Source organism: Simochromis diagramma, unplaced genomic scaffold (assembly GCF_900408965.1).
Source record: "Simochromis diagramma unplaced genomic scaffold, fSimDia1.1 OVJJ01000596.1, whole genome shotgun sequence".
Classification (NCBI taxonomy): Eukaryota; Metazoa; Chordata; class Actinopteri; order Cichliformes; family Cichlidae; genus Simochromis; species Simochromis diagramma.
This window is the reverse complement of record NW_024387245.1, coordinates 9,314,579-9,333,545: the sequence shown is the minus strand read 5'-3', so window position 1 is coordinate 9,333,545 and position 18,967 is coordinate 9,314,579. Positions and strand designations below refer to the sequence as shown.

General features: G+C 38.3%; 1 protein-coding gene across 1 annotated transcript in view; it reads right to left on the bottom strand.

Annotated features, from left to right (window-relative positions):
- LOC120714478 (astrotactin-2-like) overlaps positions 1–16,211 on the bottom strand; it is a 285,359-nt gene extending 269,148 nt beyond the window's left edge. The window contains exon 1 of the mRNA XM_040000717.1: positions 15,628–16,211. Coding sequence (XP_039856651.1) covers positions 15,628–16,039 — 412 coding nt within the window. The 5' untranslated portion in view covers positions 16,040–16,211. The remainder of the gene's footprint in view (positions 1–15,627) is intronic.
- Positions 16,212–18,967: the final 2,756 nt, after the last annotated feature.

Below are 18,967 nucleotides of genomic sequence, written 5' to 3'. Positions count from 1 at the left end.
AACAACACTGTCTGAAAGGTAGGGTCAAAAAAATAACTCCACAGTGGCACTCTTTCTCTTTAGCTAAGACCTGACTCTGACATCCATACTTACAAGCCTAACTAAGTGTTGAAAGCTGGAGATTGCCATTTTGAATGGTCCCCATTAATTCTGTTTGTTGAGCTGTCTCATTACAGAGTTAATAGTGCATTTGTCCTGATTGCGGTTATGTTACGGAACAATGATCACACTGTTGAACTAAAGAGTGGAAGATACACAACACACAAAGGAATTTATGATGGCTTGTCTAAATCTGGAAAATGTCCATATATTTAATTATTAAATAATAAAATACATAATTGCTACATAGGTTATATTGAGGTGGTATTGATATACCCAAGCAAAACTAATAGTTCAATATATTATTGCTAAAAACCTTTGTTTGGAAACCTTTGGAAAAAATATCTATATAGAGCCAGTGTTTCACTATACTGACAAAACTTTTGCAATTTTTTATTAATTTCTGCACATTCTTTTATTATTTAGATTATTTCTGCATGAGACAGTAGTGCAGGAACCCACAATAACAGACTTTTTTTTTCTCCCTACATTATAAAATGCTCTGCAATTGCGGTTCAACTGGGAGAATATTCACAGTTTCAAACTTCCCAGATCAATAACTCATAAAGTAAAATGTTATTCAAACAGAAGGTATGATCAACAGATTAGGGGAACAAACCATTAAATTACTAAAATAAATTTAGCTGATTCAACATAATCTCCTCAAAGAACCTGCACACAGGGACAAGTGGAGGTAGACACTGTCAGTATGATTTTCAGTGGAAACAACTTGAAATGCTGTACATGTCAGTGTGAAATCATATGCTGGCATAGAGCCCACTGAAAAAGCAGATTTGTTTTTGGTTACAAAATCATTGCTCACTATCTGAACAACTCAACAGATTTGCCTCATCCACTTCATCCACACATTCATTTCTTCAAGACTTCCAGAAGGGGATGAAAGATCACTGTTTTGAAACTCTGTAGGAGAGCCAGCAGTTTTGCAGAAGTACAAGTGCAAGGGGCCAGGATGGCACTTCCACTAAGACATCTAAAATTTAAAGCTGTACTGAAAATGGTCCAGAGGTGCAGGAGGATGTGATCAAGCAAAAAATGTTTGTCCCAGCAAATCCTAGCATCCATCCATCCATCCATTCGCTTCCGCTTATCCTTTTCAGGGTCGCGGGGGGTGCTGGAGCCTATCCCAGCTGTCCAAATCCTAGCAGATACTTAGAATTAACTGACATCAAAAACAACAGTACACATATGAGCAAATACCCCATGTAAGAGAGCTAACAATCTTTCATACAAAAAACGAAAGCATTCAGACGTTGACGAACTTGTGCACTAGAAATATGTGTGTGTGTGTGCGCGTGTTGCGCGCGCGTGTGTGTACATGTTTAGATGTCTTTGTGAGGACAGAAAGTTGGCATGCTACTATACTTGTGGAGACCAACAGTCCCCACGAGTTTTAAGGCATTTTTTGAGGCTCAAAATGTGGTTTTAGTGTCAGAATTACAATTAGGTTATGGTTAGGTTTAGGCTGAAGGTTAGGATTAGGCATTCATTTCTGATGGGTATCGTTAGGGTAAGTGGCTAGGGAAAGCATCAAGTCCTCACTAAGATATGAAAACAAGTGTGTGTGCGTGTGTGTGTGTGTGTGTGTGTGTGTGTGTGTGTGTGTGTGTGTGTGTGTGTGTGTGTGTGTGTGCAGTCTGTTTCACTTTCTGTGGTGTTGCTAACTATACTCCATTCCAGGATTTTTCCTGTTTTACATTATTCCTACAATACTGCTGTGTTTGAGCTGATGAAAATCCACCCAGGCCCGTCCAACTAACAAAATATTTTAGAGGAGACATAACTGCAGATTCAGTTTTTAATATAGACATTTGGTGTAAGTGGAACAGGTAATGTGATTGAGGAAATTAACCTGCACTGACAGCATCGAACTCACATGAACACATAAAGGTTCAAAGTGCATTCACAGTTATAAAAAAAACATCTGTATTATGAAAAAAAAAAAACAAAACAAAATTAATAATTGTAGGAAAATTTACAATCCTAGTTAGTGTGTAGTGAAGTGGTAACCCCAAGTGGCTCATGCATAATAAACTCTGACCAGCTAGGCCTTTTATGTGCAATCTGGAACACCAAAGCACAGGAACTTCAAAGTCTACACCAAAACACAATGGAAATACTAAATAACTTTTGTCATGCAGTGTAGTATCATTAAAACTGCTTGTCAAATTAATTATATCTTCTTGTCTACGGCACCCTGGTTGGTAGCTTCTATTGGGAACTATTGTTTGCTTTTTATATTCCAATTATAAAAGGACACTGCAGATGAGATTAGTAGGTTCCAACTTTATTACAGCTGGGAATGAGCATGAGTTATCTTTAAGAATGTCTATATTTATGACTGTTACTTTCTGTTGAAAGTCCAAAAAGTGCTTTATAACCAGTATCTGAATATCTGCTTATCTATGTGATCACAGTAAGCTGGAGAACCACTTTTTTAAAAAAAAAAAAGAAAAGAAAAAAAGAATGCAGAGCTGCAACATAAAAAAATACATTTCTAAAAATGTCAAGTGGCTCTGGAGGAAGAACTCTGCATAGAATGTGAATCCTCCTCCCTATTGGAATTCGGCCATCATAATTCCTCTAATTGGCTACAGATCTCACCATTTTTCTCCCTTCCACAATATGTGATTAATTTATTTAAAGAGGTGAAATTAACATTACAACCAGACATATGACTTTTTTTTTTCCTCAGGCTCCCTCTGAATGTGTTATACTGTTAAACAGATGGAAGGAGAATCTTTCTACATGCATATAAACTATCAACACTTTTTAAAAAATTCAAATGCAATTTATGTAGTCATCTGCTTTGAAATTAGATAAACTCAGTTTTAGCACATAAATAAACACCTACTCGGAAAAAAATGATGAGGAACGTTCCCTTAAATGCATATAAGGATTTAATGTATAAACAACCACAAAACACGACAAATTAATGGCTGCAGATCAGCGTGTGTGTATTGTTCACCTTGATGATGCACTTAACCACTCTGAAGACACATGACCTACCATTGACCTCAGGAGAGCATGTTCTGCTGTGTTACACATCTAAGGGTAATTGCTGTTAGATTAGAGCTAATCCAAAGCAGACAAAATACCAGAAAAAAAATGCATGCGGTGTGCTGTGCCTCTAAATGGAGGCGAGTGCGATACAGCCATGACATACCAATGAGCTATCACTGGATAAGCATACAACGTGTTAGACCAAATGCCTGTATTCCCACAAGTCTTATCAGAAGTGCATTGATATGCTGCAAACTCCTCTGTTCTGTACTGATTTTCATAAGTGGATATCTGCATATGAATATGCATAATCTGTAGGCAAAGAACAGCACTGGCTTGAATCTTTCTGGAATCTGTTTGCTCAAATTAAATTTGAGGAGGCTTTGGCTTCACGCAGGTATAAAGTCGGGACCTCAAGGAATGGACAAAATGCAATCTCAAACCCATCTGCTATCATCTGATGACAATTTACCTTTGTGTTGTTTGTGGCTTCTTTTCTTTTATCTTGTTTTTAATTGATCTGTACTCATAGATGGACTGTAAACAATGACCGCCACATGCAAGTCTTTGCCCAGATATCGTTTAATTCAGAGTGCTGAAACAATTAGGAGCTCTGCCGGAGTCTCACAGTGGTGTAGAAAACCCCAGTGTTTCTTCTGGGATCACCTTAGATAATGTGAAAATATTGAGGAAAACTAAAATTACTGAGATAACGTTCATATTGTATGATATGTTGATAATGTAGTTATTGTTGCAGGACAGATATTATTATACTTTTCTGTTAAATAAATCTTCTTTGTACAACCTATGGATATCTTTGTTTTGTTTCGGAAAAAGTCAGTGGAACAACATTATTCATCCAGACAACTACAAAAGAAGAGAGTTAGAACATGTATCTCTGTGCAGATAAAGCCAGTTCCACCAGGAACTCTGAGAGATGTGCATGATGGAGCATTAAAAAAAACTGTGGGAGGGAACTCATCAGCTGAGGGGAGATTAATGGAGCATGTGCTTTATCTGAAAGGAAATCTAAAAGATTGTACAACTTGAAGGGAATGCAAATAGGTACAAACATACCAGCATGGATAAAAGGTTTAAAATCTTTTGTAGGAACCATGAGGTAGCGAGCAATGCAGAACTGGCACATTTCCAAGGTGCAGCACCAATTCTGGAGGGAATCAAATTTTATGGGTCTTAAACATCATTGTGACCAGCTTATATGAACAATGACTCCCGTCTTCCTCTTTGAAACACACACTGCCTGTCATGCTTGCAAAACAAAAACCCTATTCAGATAATTCTATTAACTAGGTTAGTCAAGACTATATAAGCGCATCTCCAATATGATATGATAATGAACTCTTATATACTATACAATCGATACTAAAAACATACACTGTGCAGTTTTAAGATAAAGGGAAAAAATAGACATAATCTATTTTCAGAAATAGATTTCAAAAAATGCTGAATCTTTTGACAACTGAAATGTGGACTGTATAATTTGTCTGTTAGGATGAGAAAAAATAAAACAGAGTATAACAAAACAAGGTTTGGTGAACAACATAGACTGTGCATGAAGGCAGGAGGAACAAGTAGGAGAAAGAACAATCAGAGCTCAAAAAGAGTGAAAGTGGGCTTTCTCCCACTAACCTGTCAACCAGTAGGAGGATATTTAGATGCTTTTCAGTCTGTTTGAAGCCAGAGATGGTGGTGTCCCAGTGAGCTCGGTTCTGGGGAAAACATAAGTTTTCTGGATGGTTTGATGCAGACTCTCACGCCATCTTAAACTGTTACTACATTATTTTGGAGACTGCAACAGCTATTAAATAAAGATTACACATAAAGAACTTTGAAAGTAGAAAATGTTCACTACCGAACCCTAATAAAACAGTACGGGTAAACAATCACCAAACCCTAATCACTTCATGCACTGTTTTTGGCAGTTTTCTGCTTTCTATTTCACACTTGTCATTTTAATCAAGACAGACTTAAGTGGGCTTTGTTGCCACACTGGCATGTAAACAATGCTAAAGAGAGAGGATACTTCAGTCGCAAGCACTGGTGATCAAATGCTTTTTTTCTGCTTTGCACACCAGCAACAAAATTTCACAGTAGCTTTACAGAAGATTGTAGGTATAAGCAGGTATTCCATAAGTCAGAAGCTCCTTCACTAGCATGTTACACAGCGACCTCATACTGGCTTATTATCAGGCAGGCAACACTTCCATTCCAAACTTTTTGAAGATAAGTTAAAACTTGAACATAATTAGAAAAACACAAATGGCAAAGGAAATTCCACCAGCTCTTGAGCTCTAACATGAGGATAAACTGTGCATTTCCAGGCTATTGCTTCCAAACGCATAATTGAAATATGAATACATTCCCCCTTAAGGGGAAGACAATGCTCATTATTGCTCTCTACTCTTAGGTTGTTTCTCTGGTGTCATTTGGTGTGCAGATGTTTTATCCATTTTTAGCATGTTTTTACAATGTGTTCAGCAGAACTTATTTTATAATGCAACAAAAATCTCTATATTCTTAAAAAATAGACAAGAACAAGATGTTCTTCGAATTAAAGTGTTTAGGTTTTATCTTTACAAGGATGCTCTTTAAGGACTGTTAAATCTAAACATTTGACTTGATTAAAATGCCGATGTGGTGAATGGAAGCATATAACCCAACACCTGTCAGCAGGGCTGGACTGGGGCAAAAAAATCAGCCTGGCCATTTTGACTAGAGACCGGCCCACCAGGTATACGAAAAGGCATAAAGCCTTTGAATGAAAACAAACGCTGTTGTGACAGTGATGTACACTGTCTTGTTGGTATATATGTATCAATCTAATAAACTTAAACCTACGTCACCTCCCTATTCTGGCATTCTAAACAGTATTTAGTGGAAATATTAAACAACCTAATTAATAGGGTTGCCAACTCCCAGCAAAAAAAAAATCACCCCCCACCCTCCGCCTTATGATGCTTAATCGATGTAATAGACTTTAATTTAATGCACATGTAAAACAAATGCACAGAAACCAATTATTTTTCTACAATAATTAAATAGATAAATAGATTCAGCATCTTTCATCAACAGAATTGCAGACTGCACAGATAGTACCTTCCCAAAGGAAAAAGTACTTCAGCTTACTAGGGTATATATTAGACTTAATATTTACTACATACAGTAATAGATTTCTATACATTGTACATCAGATGAAAACTTGATTCAGATAATTATTTATTAAAAACTAGACATTTGAAATGAGAATAAGAAAGTATTTCCTTGTGCCCCCCTTTCCCTGTTAATGCCCTACCTGGCCCCCTGGCAAAACTTTGCTAGACCCGCCCCTGCACAGTTACCAGCTGTCAGCTACATAGAAAAGGATCCTGGTGTTATTTGTCTCTCAGAAACAGTTCATAACTTCCCTTCAACTCATTCGTGTCACCTAAAAGGTAAACCTGTTTCTCCATCACCTGTTCAGCTCTGATGATTCAGTAACATCAGGACATCTCCTGGTTTCATCTTCACGTTTCTCTCTCTCACCACATATCCAAACTGATCATGACCAGCAGCTTTTATGGCTGTGGCTCCAGCAAACATCAGCTGAATACTAGAAAGTAATATCAAATCAATTCTAACAATAGCTTATCAAGCTTAAACGTGCTGCTGTTGTTTAGCGCAACCTCCACTGGTTTCCTCTTTCTGGCGCAAAGTGGGCGATAAACAAACGAGAGAGACGGGAGAATGAGAGAACAAGAGGCAACAAGTAAAGACACAGAATACCTCCAGGTTTTTGTCTTTTTTCATTGTAGCTGAAGTATGGGACAAATCAGGTTTCTTTTTTACCTCAATACAGAACTTTAAAGTTCGCCCTCATCGGCTGTAATTTGTCCAGCCCAGAGTCGATCACGACCAGTTGGCCAATCCACCACCTTTCATTGTTTACAAAAAAACCCCCAAACAAACAAACAAAAAAACATCGGCCCATAAAAACAAAAAAATCACCATCGGGCATACTGGGCAAATGCCCGGTATGCCCGATGGCCAGTCCAGCTATGCCTGTCACGATCACTTGAGCTGGCAGCAACATTCAGGCACTTATTGCTTTTCTGCCTGTTTGTCTATTTCTGAATGTGTTTGTGTCAATGAGAAAGCTCGGGAAAAAAAATTATAATTCCCCCATCTCTGCTGCACTTCTTTTGTTTAGAGTTTAAGCCCCAAATACCAATTTACTTTCATTAAATAACGCAATTCTGAGTCAGAGAAAATATTTTGTATTGATATTTTTTTATGTGGGGATCAATTCACAAAATTAAACGTCATGGTGGTACACATCAGTATCGATCTGCCCAACTTTAATACTGAAATACCTGGAGAGAAAAAAAAAAACAAAACTATCACATGCTGATAGCAGTAAAAATTATCCGCTCAGATCGATGGACTCAACATGAAGTTAAAGAAAACTAATAATCACATAATGGAAAGCCAGAAATTGAGTTTCAATTTGACCACATTCGGTAATAGTTGCGAAATTCAAATAACTTAAAGAAACGCAGCCAGGAAACTTGAAATATTCAACATGTCTATATATCAAGCTTGGTTTTAAAGCTACTGTGTGTACGTTGATGGATTTATCCCATAGTCCCTGTGCCCCAAATGTCTGGCTTGCATTAAAAAAATATTTTACTAAGAGAGCAAATGCATTACAGTTTTTGTCACAGGGGGGGCTTCTATTATGTGGTAGGGATACACCAGAGGAGCCCAAGGAGCAAAAAGAGCAACTAAATGGAATTGCTTTTATAAATCAGTGTCACATTAAGCATTCAGTGCACAGACTAAAAAGCCTCTCTACAGTATACAAGTAGCAAGTTTATGAATCTTTGGGGAATCAGCTTGCGGCATGCTCTCTTGTTAGCTACACCATCCAGCCTATCCTTTGATTCTAGTACAGCTTTACATATCAAGATAAGCAGTTGTGGAATTAAAGGGGGAGGTACAGCCACATGAAACAACTCAGGGGCTGAACTCAAACTTACAATGGAAGCTATAAAATCATGTAGAAAAAGGCAGACTGAAGCATTATGTTAGTGGAAATTAATCAAATAGACAGCAGGTAGCAATCAAACTCTTACTGCTGAAGAGGTTCGGGTTGCTTTTGATTTTTTCATTGTAAATTCTAGATAAATGCAGGGTGCTGGATACAATTTAGATAAAAAGATCCATAACAGGTGAGTCAGTGGGATTACCGCTGAAGCTTTGAAACCTTTTTTTGGTGATCTGAGTAAATGGTAATTGTAGAAATGGTTATCAGGTCAGTCAGAGTAGTATACATATTTGGCATTTAAGTAAATTACAACTAGTAAATTCTCCTATAACAGTCCACTTAACTCCAGCAACTCTTTATATAAAAGAGCTCTTTCGGTCTATTAAAACAAAGAGTTTTCATACCATGTGTCTGTGTACTGATAAACGTTAAATGCTTTGTTATGAACTGCGCATTTATATGTCCCATAACAGTTACTCAACCAGAAAGTACTAACTGACTTTAAACATCCATATGGTCAACTGACAAGCATTTTCTGAAGTCTGAAAATAGGAGAAGCACATTAACAATTGTGTCTGTTGTTGCTGTGCACATATCAAAGAAAGAGAAAGCGGGAGTAAATAAAGATTGCATTCATTAGGGGTATTTACATACAAGTTCTTTGTTCATTTCATCAAAGATAACTACAGCGTGCCTTTCAGCAATGGTAATGATCAAATAATTATCTGGAGATCAAAGCTGTCCACCAGTGCTGCAAGGCAAGACTGGAGACTGGTGGTAAAACAATGCAATACAAAATACAGTTACTGTGGAGGACAATAACAATCAAGGGTCACTGACCACAGTTCATTCATCCTTCCTGTGATATCCCTAAGGTCTCTCACCATTAAACTAAATGAGCATGGTTCTCCACTTACTGAGTCTGTCATTTAGGAAGAGAGTGAGAGAGACCGAGAATAAGCAAGATAGATAGATAATACATACATACATATATACAACATTCAAAGCTATGACTATGTTTAACGCTCGGTATAAAATGGCAGCGGTGCAATAATTGTAATTGCTTTGTGACATTCAAGAGCAAAAAAGTAGCTGACCAATCAAAGAGAGAGAGAGAGAGAGAGAGAAGGCCTTCTGTGTTTTTTTCTGTTTTTAAAACATGAAAAATACAATTTGCAAATAATAACAGAGTGCCTGTCAAGTGATACTATACATTTACCAGCCCAAGATAGCTTCTGATTAATAGCAGAAAAATTGTTGAGAAGCAAGCCGGTCTGAATGGTTTGATGATCAGTGCCAAGTTTAAGCCTTCTTTTATGCAATTCTGCAATCCTGTCATTTTGCTGTATATGGAAAAAAGACAGGAGGAAAAATACTGTGGTGGGGCGTCACACATTAGATTGCATGAGTTGAGCATTCATCTTAAAAAGACAGCCTCCTATAGAGGCCTATTATCACAGGCAACATGATGACACGTATAATTTGCTGGCCTTCACAATATATCCACCATGGGTTGTGTTTGTATGACTGGATTACACTCGTGGCATATCAATTGGCATCTTTTCAATTTTCCACAATGCACTAGATCTAAACCAAAGCAAACGTAAGTGCAATGCAACATTAAAAAGACTCCTTACAAAAACTCACACATCTATCTCAACTCTACACCATATAATAACTCCCATCTCTACTGTTGACCCTTCCCCCTTTTCATTGCTTCTGCTGCAGTGCTAAGCTGGAGTCCTGACATAATATTGAGTTGTGGTGCAGCATGTACATGTTCTATGCCACGGGGAAAACACTTTTTTTCCCCCCCACTCGACCACTGAATCTTTGTCTCTCCCATGTGTAAGCGATTGGGGTTAGCTATGACTCTGTTTATAGAGATAGGGAAAGGCTGGTTGACAAAAAAAGAAAAAATAATATTGGGGTGGGAAAAAAGGGTTAAGATCTTGAACAATAGTTCTCCAGGCTTTCTGAAATGCTTTTAAAGAATTTTTTACTTTTTTCCATTGGCTGCTTTTTTCTTTCATTTTCATAGATAACACAGTCTGAGATGCATAAAATGGTACTTTTGCACCGGAGAGGTAAACCGGGAAAACTATCCATAGCCGATGAACAGCCATGCTCTTAATCCAACAATGACCTGAAACTAGACCTCAGAGGCAACCTTTAGTTGACAAATCTACTGTTTGCAGAAATGTTCTCAGTGGAAGAGTGGCTGTCATGAATCCATTCTCGAGGAAGGGAAATGGCTGAGAGGAAAGGCTGAGGTATGATAAATTACACAAGAACTGAATCAGTGGCAACAGGTCCAAATGTAAAGGTTTTCATTCAAATTGTCCTCCATGTACGGAGGAAGTCAGGGGAGAAGTAAAACAGTGAGCCCCTACAGCCATTTGTAAAACACTGTGGATCAAAAAAAAAAAAAAAAAAAAAGCAGCATCAGATTTGCAATACCATACATTTGCAGTGCATGATATTGCCATACAATCTGGAAAGCACCAGATTGGCTATGGCTTCATTTTTCAGCATGGCAATGATTCCAAACACACAGCCAATGCAGTAAAAGCATACCTGGACAGACAATGGAATACCATTAGTCATGGACTGGCCTCCCAGAGCCCCAGACATCAACATTATTGAAGGAGCATTGGATCATTCTGACAGAAAACTGAATAAAAGTCAGCCACCATCTAAAAAAGATCTTAGAATATCTTTCAAGAGTCTTGGAGAACTATTCTTGTAAACTACTTAAAGAAATTACAAGAAAGCTTACCTAGGAGGGCTCAGTCTATGTTGAAGAATAAAATCATACTAAATATTTATTTTTATATAAACTCTGCTTTTGCTGTACATACTTTAATAATACTGTGGTAATTCAACAAACTGCTACACTTACTTCCTGTATTCCTGTCAAAAAATGAGTTTGGCACAGTACTGTAGTTCAAGATGATGGACAGATGATAAAGAACAGGAAGACATTTAAACGTTTTCAATCTTGCATTAGGTGCCCGAAGCTTTTCAAAAAGGTTAACTCTTCAGGTGTTTACAGAGTCAGCCGTGTTGCAAGCGGTATTGATTTCCTCTCTATCCCAAAACATCAAGTAAAATAAAAAAGGAAGATCATCTCGTGTGACAAAGCGTAGCAGCCTGGAATTATCTCCCTTGAACGTGCAAGCACAATGCCACACAATTTCATGAATTAGTGAGACAGTTCAGTACATGGCATTCAAAAACTAAATTAAAAACTGGGATTAAGATCCCATATTTTAAGTAAAATGGTGGTGCACTGGTAAATCACAAAGTCAAAGCATTTGGAAATGAAAGCATGTGTTTCCTAATATATATGAAAATGACTAAGGAAAAAAAAGGAAAGTGAAGGAGAAGCAGGCTTGCACTTCTTCCACACTGCCCTTTCTGCTCATCTGTTCTCGGAGACACTTGTGGTAATAAATCAAAGCTGTGCAGACAGGCCATGGTGGAGAAGAATCTTGCTGTCCTTTTCCTTCCTTACCTATAACCTCTGACTTTGGTTTGACAAAACTATCAGAAATCTGACATTATCCACGAAACAGACAAGACTATGCTCATTGTGGATCGGGTGATATTTTGCTAACAGGTTATACTCCAGCACGACAGAAATCCAGCTGTTATGAGAAAGTGGAAAGCACAATGGTAGACTAGTTTACTAGTAGTATCCTAACCAGTTAGGCTAACATTATGTGTCTCTAGCCCCTGAATTCAAACAACAAGGCCATTTCACACCAGCAACAAGAAATTCAGCACAGATGTTTTTCATCACAGATTTGTTTGCTTTAGTCACAAATGGCTAATGTCATGGAACGGAGACATGAGCTGTGTGTGAAATTCCACCCCTATTTAAAATGCACTGCACGGCTTGTTTTCTGACAATATGCACTATACTACTATAATGTTCTAAAAAAAATTCTACGATGCACTAAAAAGCTGAAATGTAAGTTTACTGCTCACTATTGATTGAAATATTGATTGTCCATTATATGAAGAGCAGCATGTGAATGATTAGGGGGTGATTTTCATCGCATTATATTGTTACTATGGGTGGTAATAAACTGCTTCAGAGACAGTTCAGAAATGAGATAGCTCATTTAAGAGTCATTTCCCATATGGGTGTCACGTGGGTTTCAACACCACCCTACACCCGTAGGATACCAGCAGGAGATTATGAGTTTACTCCTTCCAATGTGAGAAGTGAACTTGAGCACAGATTCTTCACAGTTCTTTCCAACTAAGCTTTTTTCTTTGCAAACTAAGTCCTGATAATTATTAGCAAGCACTAATATCTTCGTCAATTACATGTTTTGTTTTGTTTTTTTAAACACAAGCCAATACACTTTCATCCACTCTCACAACACTTTTGACCACGCCTATTTAGGGTTCAGGAAGTGTATACCATTTTCACACAATTTCACACCGGTTTGTACCGGTTGCAATTAGTCATGTTTGCTCCGTCATCTCTGACTGCTTGTACCAAGACATATGGGCTTGTTTTTTTTTTTTTTCTTTTAAACTGGAGCACAGCCTCTCTTATCTCCACATCAAATCAACAACAACATAAAAGAAGGCATTTAAAAAAAAAAAAAAATCATAGATATCACACTGTTCTTAATCATGTGAAGAAGATAAATAACAAGTGCTGGTTTCAAAGAAGGATGTGTTTGCTGTGGTGTTAGACTTTTACCGCTTTGACTTTTACACCGAGAGGTGTTGCTGGCGTTTCCTAAGAGTTTTAGAACAATATTGAAAGAGTGCTGCTAAAAGAGAGTGTTGCTGGGTGAGTACATCAATCCAAAACACTCTGCAGTCTGTATAGTTCTGTATAATAGCGATCTAGTGTGGTAATAAATTGCTTCGTAACAATAAATGGTGTGTGTGGTGAGAATTCAACTTTTCTATCTTCCTCTAGCACAGGGGTGGCAAACTCCAGGCCTCAAGGGCCGGTGTCCTGCAGGTTGTAGATCTCACCCTGGGTCAACACACCTGAATCAAATGATTAGTTCATTACCAGGCCTCTGGAGAACTTCAGGACATGTTGAGGGTGTAATTTAGCCATTTAAATCAGCTGTGTTGGATCAAGGACACGTCTAAAACCTGCAGGACACCGGCCCTCGAGAACTGGAGTTCCCCCACCCTTCCTCTAGCATAAGAAAATCACAATTCAGTATGTGAGATGAAACAGTGAGGCATGAAATAAATGCACTTCTGATAATAAAACCTCATTTCATTTTTACTTAACAATTTAATCCCCAAAAGTTGATTCTGTTCATCTGGACGATGATTACATTCCTTTGGGGAAGTAAATCCCCAAAAGAATGATTGTTAACGTCTTGAGGATGCATCAAGACGTTAACAATTTAGTGTATTCTATGAATTCTATGACAACATTTCACAAACTCAACAGCCAATAATGCATTTGTCAAGAAGAAAGAGCTGTTGAGTGGACCAACAAGCAATATAGGGTATAAACTGGACACAGGGAAATCACAGGTGACATCTAGTATCAGCATTTAACCCAGTTCTGACAATTACAAGGTTTAACAAATATAAAAGTGGTTCTACATTGCTGGCATGTGTACTTTCCTATCCACCTAGCAGCTTATCATGACACATCATGAATGCCAGACTGAAAGGTTTGACTAATTAAAGACAAACACAAGGCCAGACTGAACCATCCGATTGGTCTGTAAGCAAAAGAAAATACAATATATATTTTTTTTTATCGGTATAGATTTCACAACTATGACTGTTTAGTTAGCAACAGTATTGACAAGTGTATTTGTAAACCTCTCACAGCTATGACAAATACACCTTTTGAGTTAAGCACTTTTCTTAACATATTGTTTTTAATTTAACTTCTGCCTCTATGCTCAGTTGACCTTCTTTAAAAGCCTTGTTAAAATCAATGGTCTCATTTAAAAAAAAAAAAAAATCCTTTTCCCACACTTTTTCTTTTTAATCTAATTTTTTCAAAACACAAAGCACACGAGTAATGCTTTCAATATGTATTACACATGAGAACCTATTAAAGCTCGTTTTCTTACTCCACAGCATGTACTCATGCACTGAAAGGGTGAAGCAGCAAATTTGCTAGCTGGCTGACTGGGAGGACAGAGAGGCCTTTCTCACCAGTCAACGGCTGTCCTTAATGAGAATAGAAAGTGATTTACTAGCTTAATGCTCCAGCCCTCAGCCTGCCTGCCCGCCTTTGCTTTACACAGCCAGTTTAGTCGACACTCTTCATACAGAGAATGAAACTGAGACCAGGGAAACAGGGAAAAAAGGAGGATAGCAAACTCCTGTCTGAAAACTGCAGTAATGAGATGTTCTCATGGATTCTCAGTCCCCGCATCACTGACTTCCTCCAAGCCCTGCATTTTTCTATCCGTCCTGCTTTTTGCTAAGTTCTCCATGATACTGTGCCATCTGAACAAATCGCAAACTGAATAAATTACATCATTCTGGAATTATTTCCTTTCACTTCATTTTGTTTGGCTAAAAGCTTTTAACAAACATCCCTGTTCCATACTTTCTCTACATCCTGTTACACAGTCACACTTACACCGCGATGGGGAAATCAAGAGAACATGAAATGCTCCTTTTATACTCATTCTGCTCCTGTTACAAAGTTGTTGTTGGGTTTTTTTGTGACTGGTATAAGACTGGTGTACTTCCCTGCTATTATGTTCCCTATGATTATCCAATCAGCAATGCTGTATTCAAGACCACTTTTAAATCACAGGCTTTCACTGAGAATCAGATGACCTGTCAGAAACCAGTTATCCACGGATGTGTGAATAAACAGAAAAAAGTGGGATGTTTTGGATCCCCTAAAATCTGCAATGACTAAATGTAGACAACGACACAAACTCTAGGCTAGTGCTTTATCCAGTTAAAGTTATACCGTCTTGCAAAGCACGTGTGTTATGAGCTCAAGTGAGAATACCAATTTCATGCATATTTGCAGGGCCAAATTGCATTCCTTGATTGGGAAAGCATACTTAGGGTATGCATGAAATTTAAAATTATGTTTTACCATGAAATAGGAAAGTCAGACAGAAAGAAGGACGAAACAAGAATGAGGGATGGCAGAATAACTTGAGAGTGCCACTTAAAATCGAGTGGCACGGCTTGCGTTTGCATACCGTAGTTTTTAAGTTGAGTAGGGAAAGCGAAAAGCGTGTTCTTCATACCTGGACTGGTGGGGATTTTTTTTGGGGGGGGGGGGGACACGCCACAAAATTCAAACAGAGTAGAGCAGGTGATTTAACGCCGGGGACAAAATGTGTATAAGCGCGTGATTTGTTTTTATTTGTATCTTTTGGAAATATAGCTGTGTGCACAGCCTATGCGCACAAACGTGCAGCCAAACAGACCGGTTATCGCCATGGAGGGCAAACACAGAACTACAACAGTGTTCTTACCGAGTGTGAAGTAGGGAAGAGCCGTGTTGTCAAGATCATCCATTACGGAAATTCGCCCAGGTAGGTCTGTTCTAACGAATAATAGAAGTCTGGATTCCCCCCCTCCTCCTGCTCCTCCTCCTCCAGTTCCTCCTCCAGTTCCTCCTCCACCAACACCACCTGCTTCAGCAGCACCCCCTCCTCCGACCACGTTCCCCGAGGCTCCGCCGGTGAAGCTGAATTCGTTCTCCCGGAGTACGGGCAGGGTTGAAACGGTGACGGTTTTCACCTCACATGGCGTCTCCGTGTCGCTCTCCCTGTCCCTTTCCTCGTCAGGCGATGTCGCCCCTCTGTTTGCCTGGACAGTCAAGGAGCCTGTTAATAACAGACCCACGAGAAGGACGCGAAGGTGCAGCACTAATATCCTCGCCATCCCGCTCCTTGTGTGTGGTTCTCTCGCTTTGTGGGGCTCATAAGCTGTCCGTTCACTTATAGTACAGTCGCTGCAAAGGAGTCGCGTCCGTCCAGGAGGCGGCAGTACAGGTGTAGTGAGAATGACATCTTTCGGCTCCTTACAGATCCATTTGTGCTCACACGGGGACAACAGATTGCTTACACTTGGATAAACACGTGTCTTTTAAAAGACAGACACGAGGTAGAGGTATCTTGTTATTAGTGCAGGTTCATGTTTAAACAAACACGAGCAGTAGATGAGTCTTCTTCTGAGTTCACAATAAAGTGTTAAACAACAAATAAAAAGAATAATACTTTTTTTTTTTTCAATACAGCGTTTATATGAGTTGAACGTGAGGACAGAGCTGCTGTCCCGTTTAAACAAACAATTTATAGCTGAACATCTGTCCAGTTTGTTCTCCATGCAGGCAGTGTAAAGACAGCTCTACTGGTACTCGAAAACAAAGTACAGTTGACCGGAAAGATTACGGTTAAAGCCTAAAGTGCATTCACCACAGAGTGAAATATCCACACTTAAAATAAAAGTTGCGTTCCAGATATTAAAAAAAAAGTTACACAGAAAAGGTTTAAAGAGAGGCTATAGACTTTCTTTTACTTACTGATTAAAAGTTTGTTTTTATTATATAATGTAGTACACCCCGTGTTCTTACTTGTTTAATGTTGTTGTTTATTTTTAACTTTATGATTAAAACAACAACTCTTAGGAGTTTCTTCTTTTTCTTTTATGAGCTCTGTCCGTGGTGCTGACTTGGTCAACCTTGTCCTGCTTGTCAGTGTGATATCACATAGTAATACTGCAAACACTATAAACCTAAATAATGCAACTGAGCAGTTGAAACCTAATTATTTAGAGTTTATTTGACATTTTGTCCTTGAGCATTAAATAATCTCAATTTGAAAAGTTAATTTCATTTAAGAGTACTTAATTTTGCGCCTGTTCAAAGTTCACCTACTCATATTGTGTTTATTTACCTTCATTTTACAATAATAGGGCTCTAAGATCATGAGTGATGTGCCTTTTTGACACACACAGTGTTAGCACATTTAGGAGTGTGAATAGTGATGCTTGCTGTAAGAAAATGTAAATCTGAATGAGTTAGCATTCCTAGTGCTCATCAGTAGTAGATAATTATTTATCATTATTTTTAAGTGAGACAAGAATAATGAATATTGACTGCAGTGTTTTTTGTTTAAAAAACTAAATTACTCATATTTGCTAAAACTAATGCATTTACAATGATAAATGGCTTTTATGTGCTTAAAAATCAAATGAACAAGAGACTAAGTCATACAACTGAATATTTCTGAATTGATTTAAGTAGTATGTATAGCATACTAGCATTCAAAGAAACGGCAAAACCTCTGAAAACATTTCACTTTCACAAACATTTTCCTTCATTTTGAGATCTGTCAGTGCTGTACAGTTTTCCTAAACAAATTACATTACATGAAATAAATGACATTTTGCAATGTACAGGTAATTATAGATAACTTGTTACTTATTGCACCTGTTCAACTCCTCACTCATGTAGATATCTAATCAACCACTCACTGTATGTTACGATAACCTTGCTTCAAGTTCAAACCAGGCATCAAGATGGGGAAGGAAGATGATTTAATTGATTTTGATGTCTGCTGTTGGTGACAGACAGGCTGGTTTGAGCATTTCAGAAACTGTTCTTCTGGGATTTCCCCACACAACCATCTCTCAGGTTTACAACAAATGGTCCAAAAAAGAGAAAACATCCAGTGAGCAGCAGTTCTCTGGGTGAAGATGCCTTGTAGATGACAGAAGTCAGGGGAAAATGACTTGAGCTGACAAGAAGGCAACAGTAACTCAAATAATCACTTAAAGGGAAGACTGGAAAACTGTTGCCTAGTTTCACACGTCTTGATTTCTGCTGCAACATTCGAATGGCAGGGTCAGAATTCTGGCATAAAGAACATAAAAGCATGGATCCATCCTGCCTTGTATCAGAGGTTCAAGCTGCACATGGTGGTATAATAGTGTGGAGCATATTTTCTTGGAACATTTTGGGCCACTTAGTACAAACTGAGCATCACTGAAAAAACACTACAGCTTATCTGAGTATTGTTGCTGACCATGTCTGTTCCTTTCTGACCACAGTGTACCCATCTTCTGATAGCTGCTTCCAGCAGGATGCTGCAGCACGTCAAAAAGCTCAAATGATCTCAGACTGGTTTCTAGAACATGAGAGAATCACTGTATTCAAAGGGTCTGCCCAGTCTCCAGATATCAATCCGATGGAGCACCACTAAGATGTAATAAAATGGGATGTCAGTGTCATAACTATGGAGCAAAAAAATCTGTAGCAACTGTGTGATGCTATTATATCATTATGGACCAAAGATTTTCTAACCAACTGTGTAATGCTTCATGTTAGTTTTCCAAACTCTTCCTGAGGTTTCCTCAACACTGTGAAAAATATGATTTCTTTTTTCATTTATCTTTCAGCTTTAAGCTACAACTCCAACAACTCTTTCATTTGTTTTTTGTAGAGCGTTGTGGGGATCAGCATGGCATGCACGGTCTTTCAGAAGCTGCTGCTTTCGTCATTATGTATTGTCACTTTTCTCACTTCTCTGGTGTTACAGTAATATGGAGAAAGCATCCAGTGACACCTTTTGCTTTGTTTCTCTCCATGGACCGAACATAGAGCACAAAACACAGTCTTTTTGTTTTCTTTCTTTATCTATAATTTTCAGTCACAATGTCTGCTTCAGTACCAACATTTGCACTCATGTCTGCACATGTGCGTATTCACACAATAGCTGGTAAGAAGGGCCATGTTTGCAACTTCTTTTACAGACCACTCGTGACTGCAGACACTTTGTGAGACACATGCATATTGTGTCGTTTTCATGT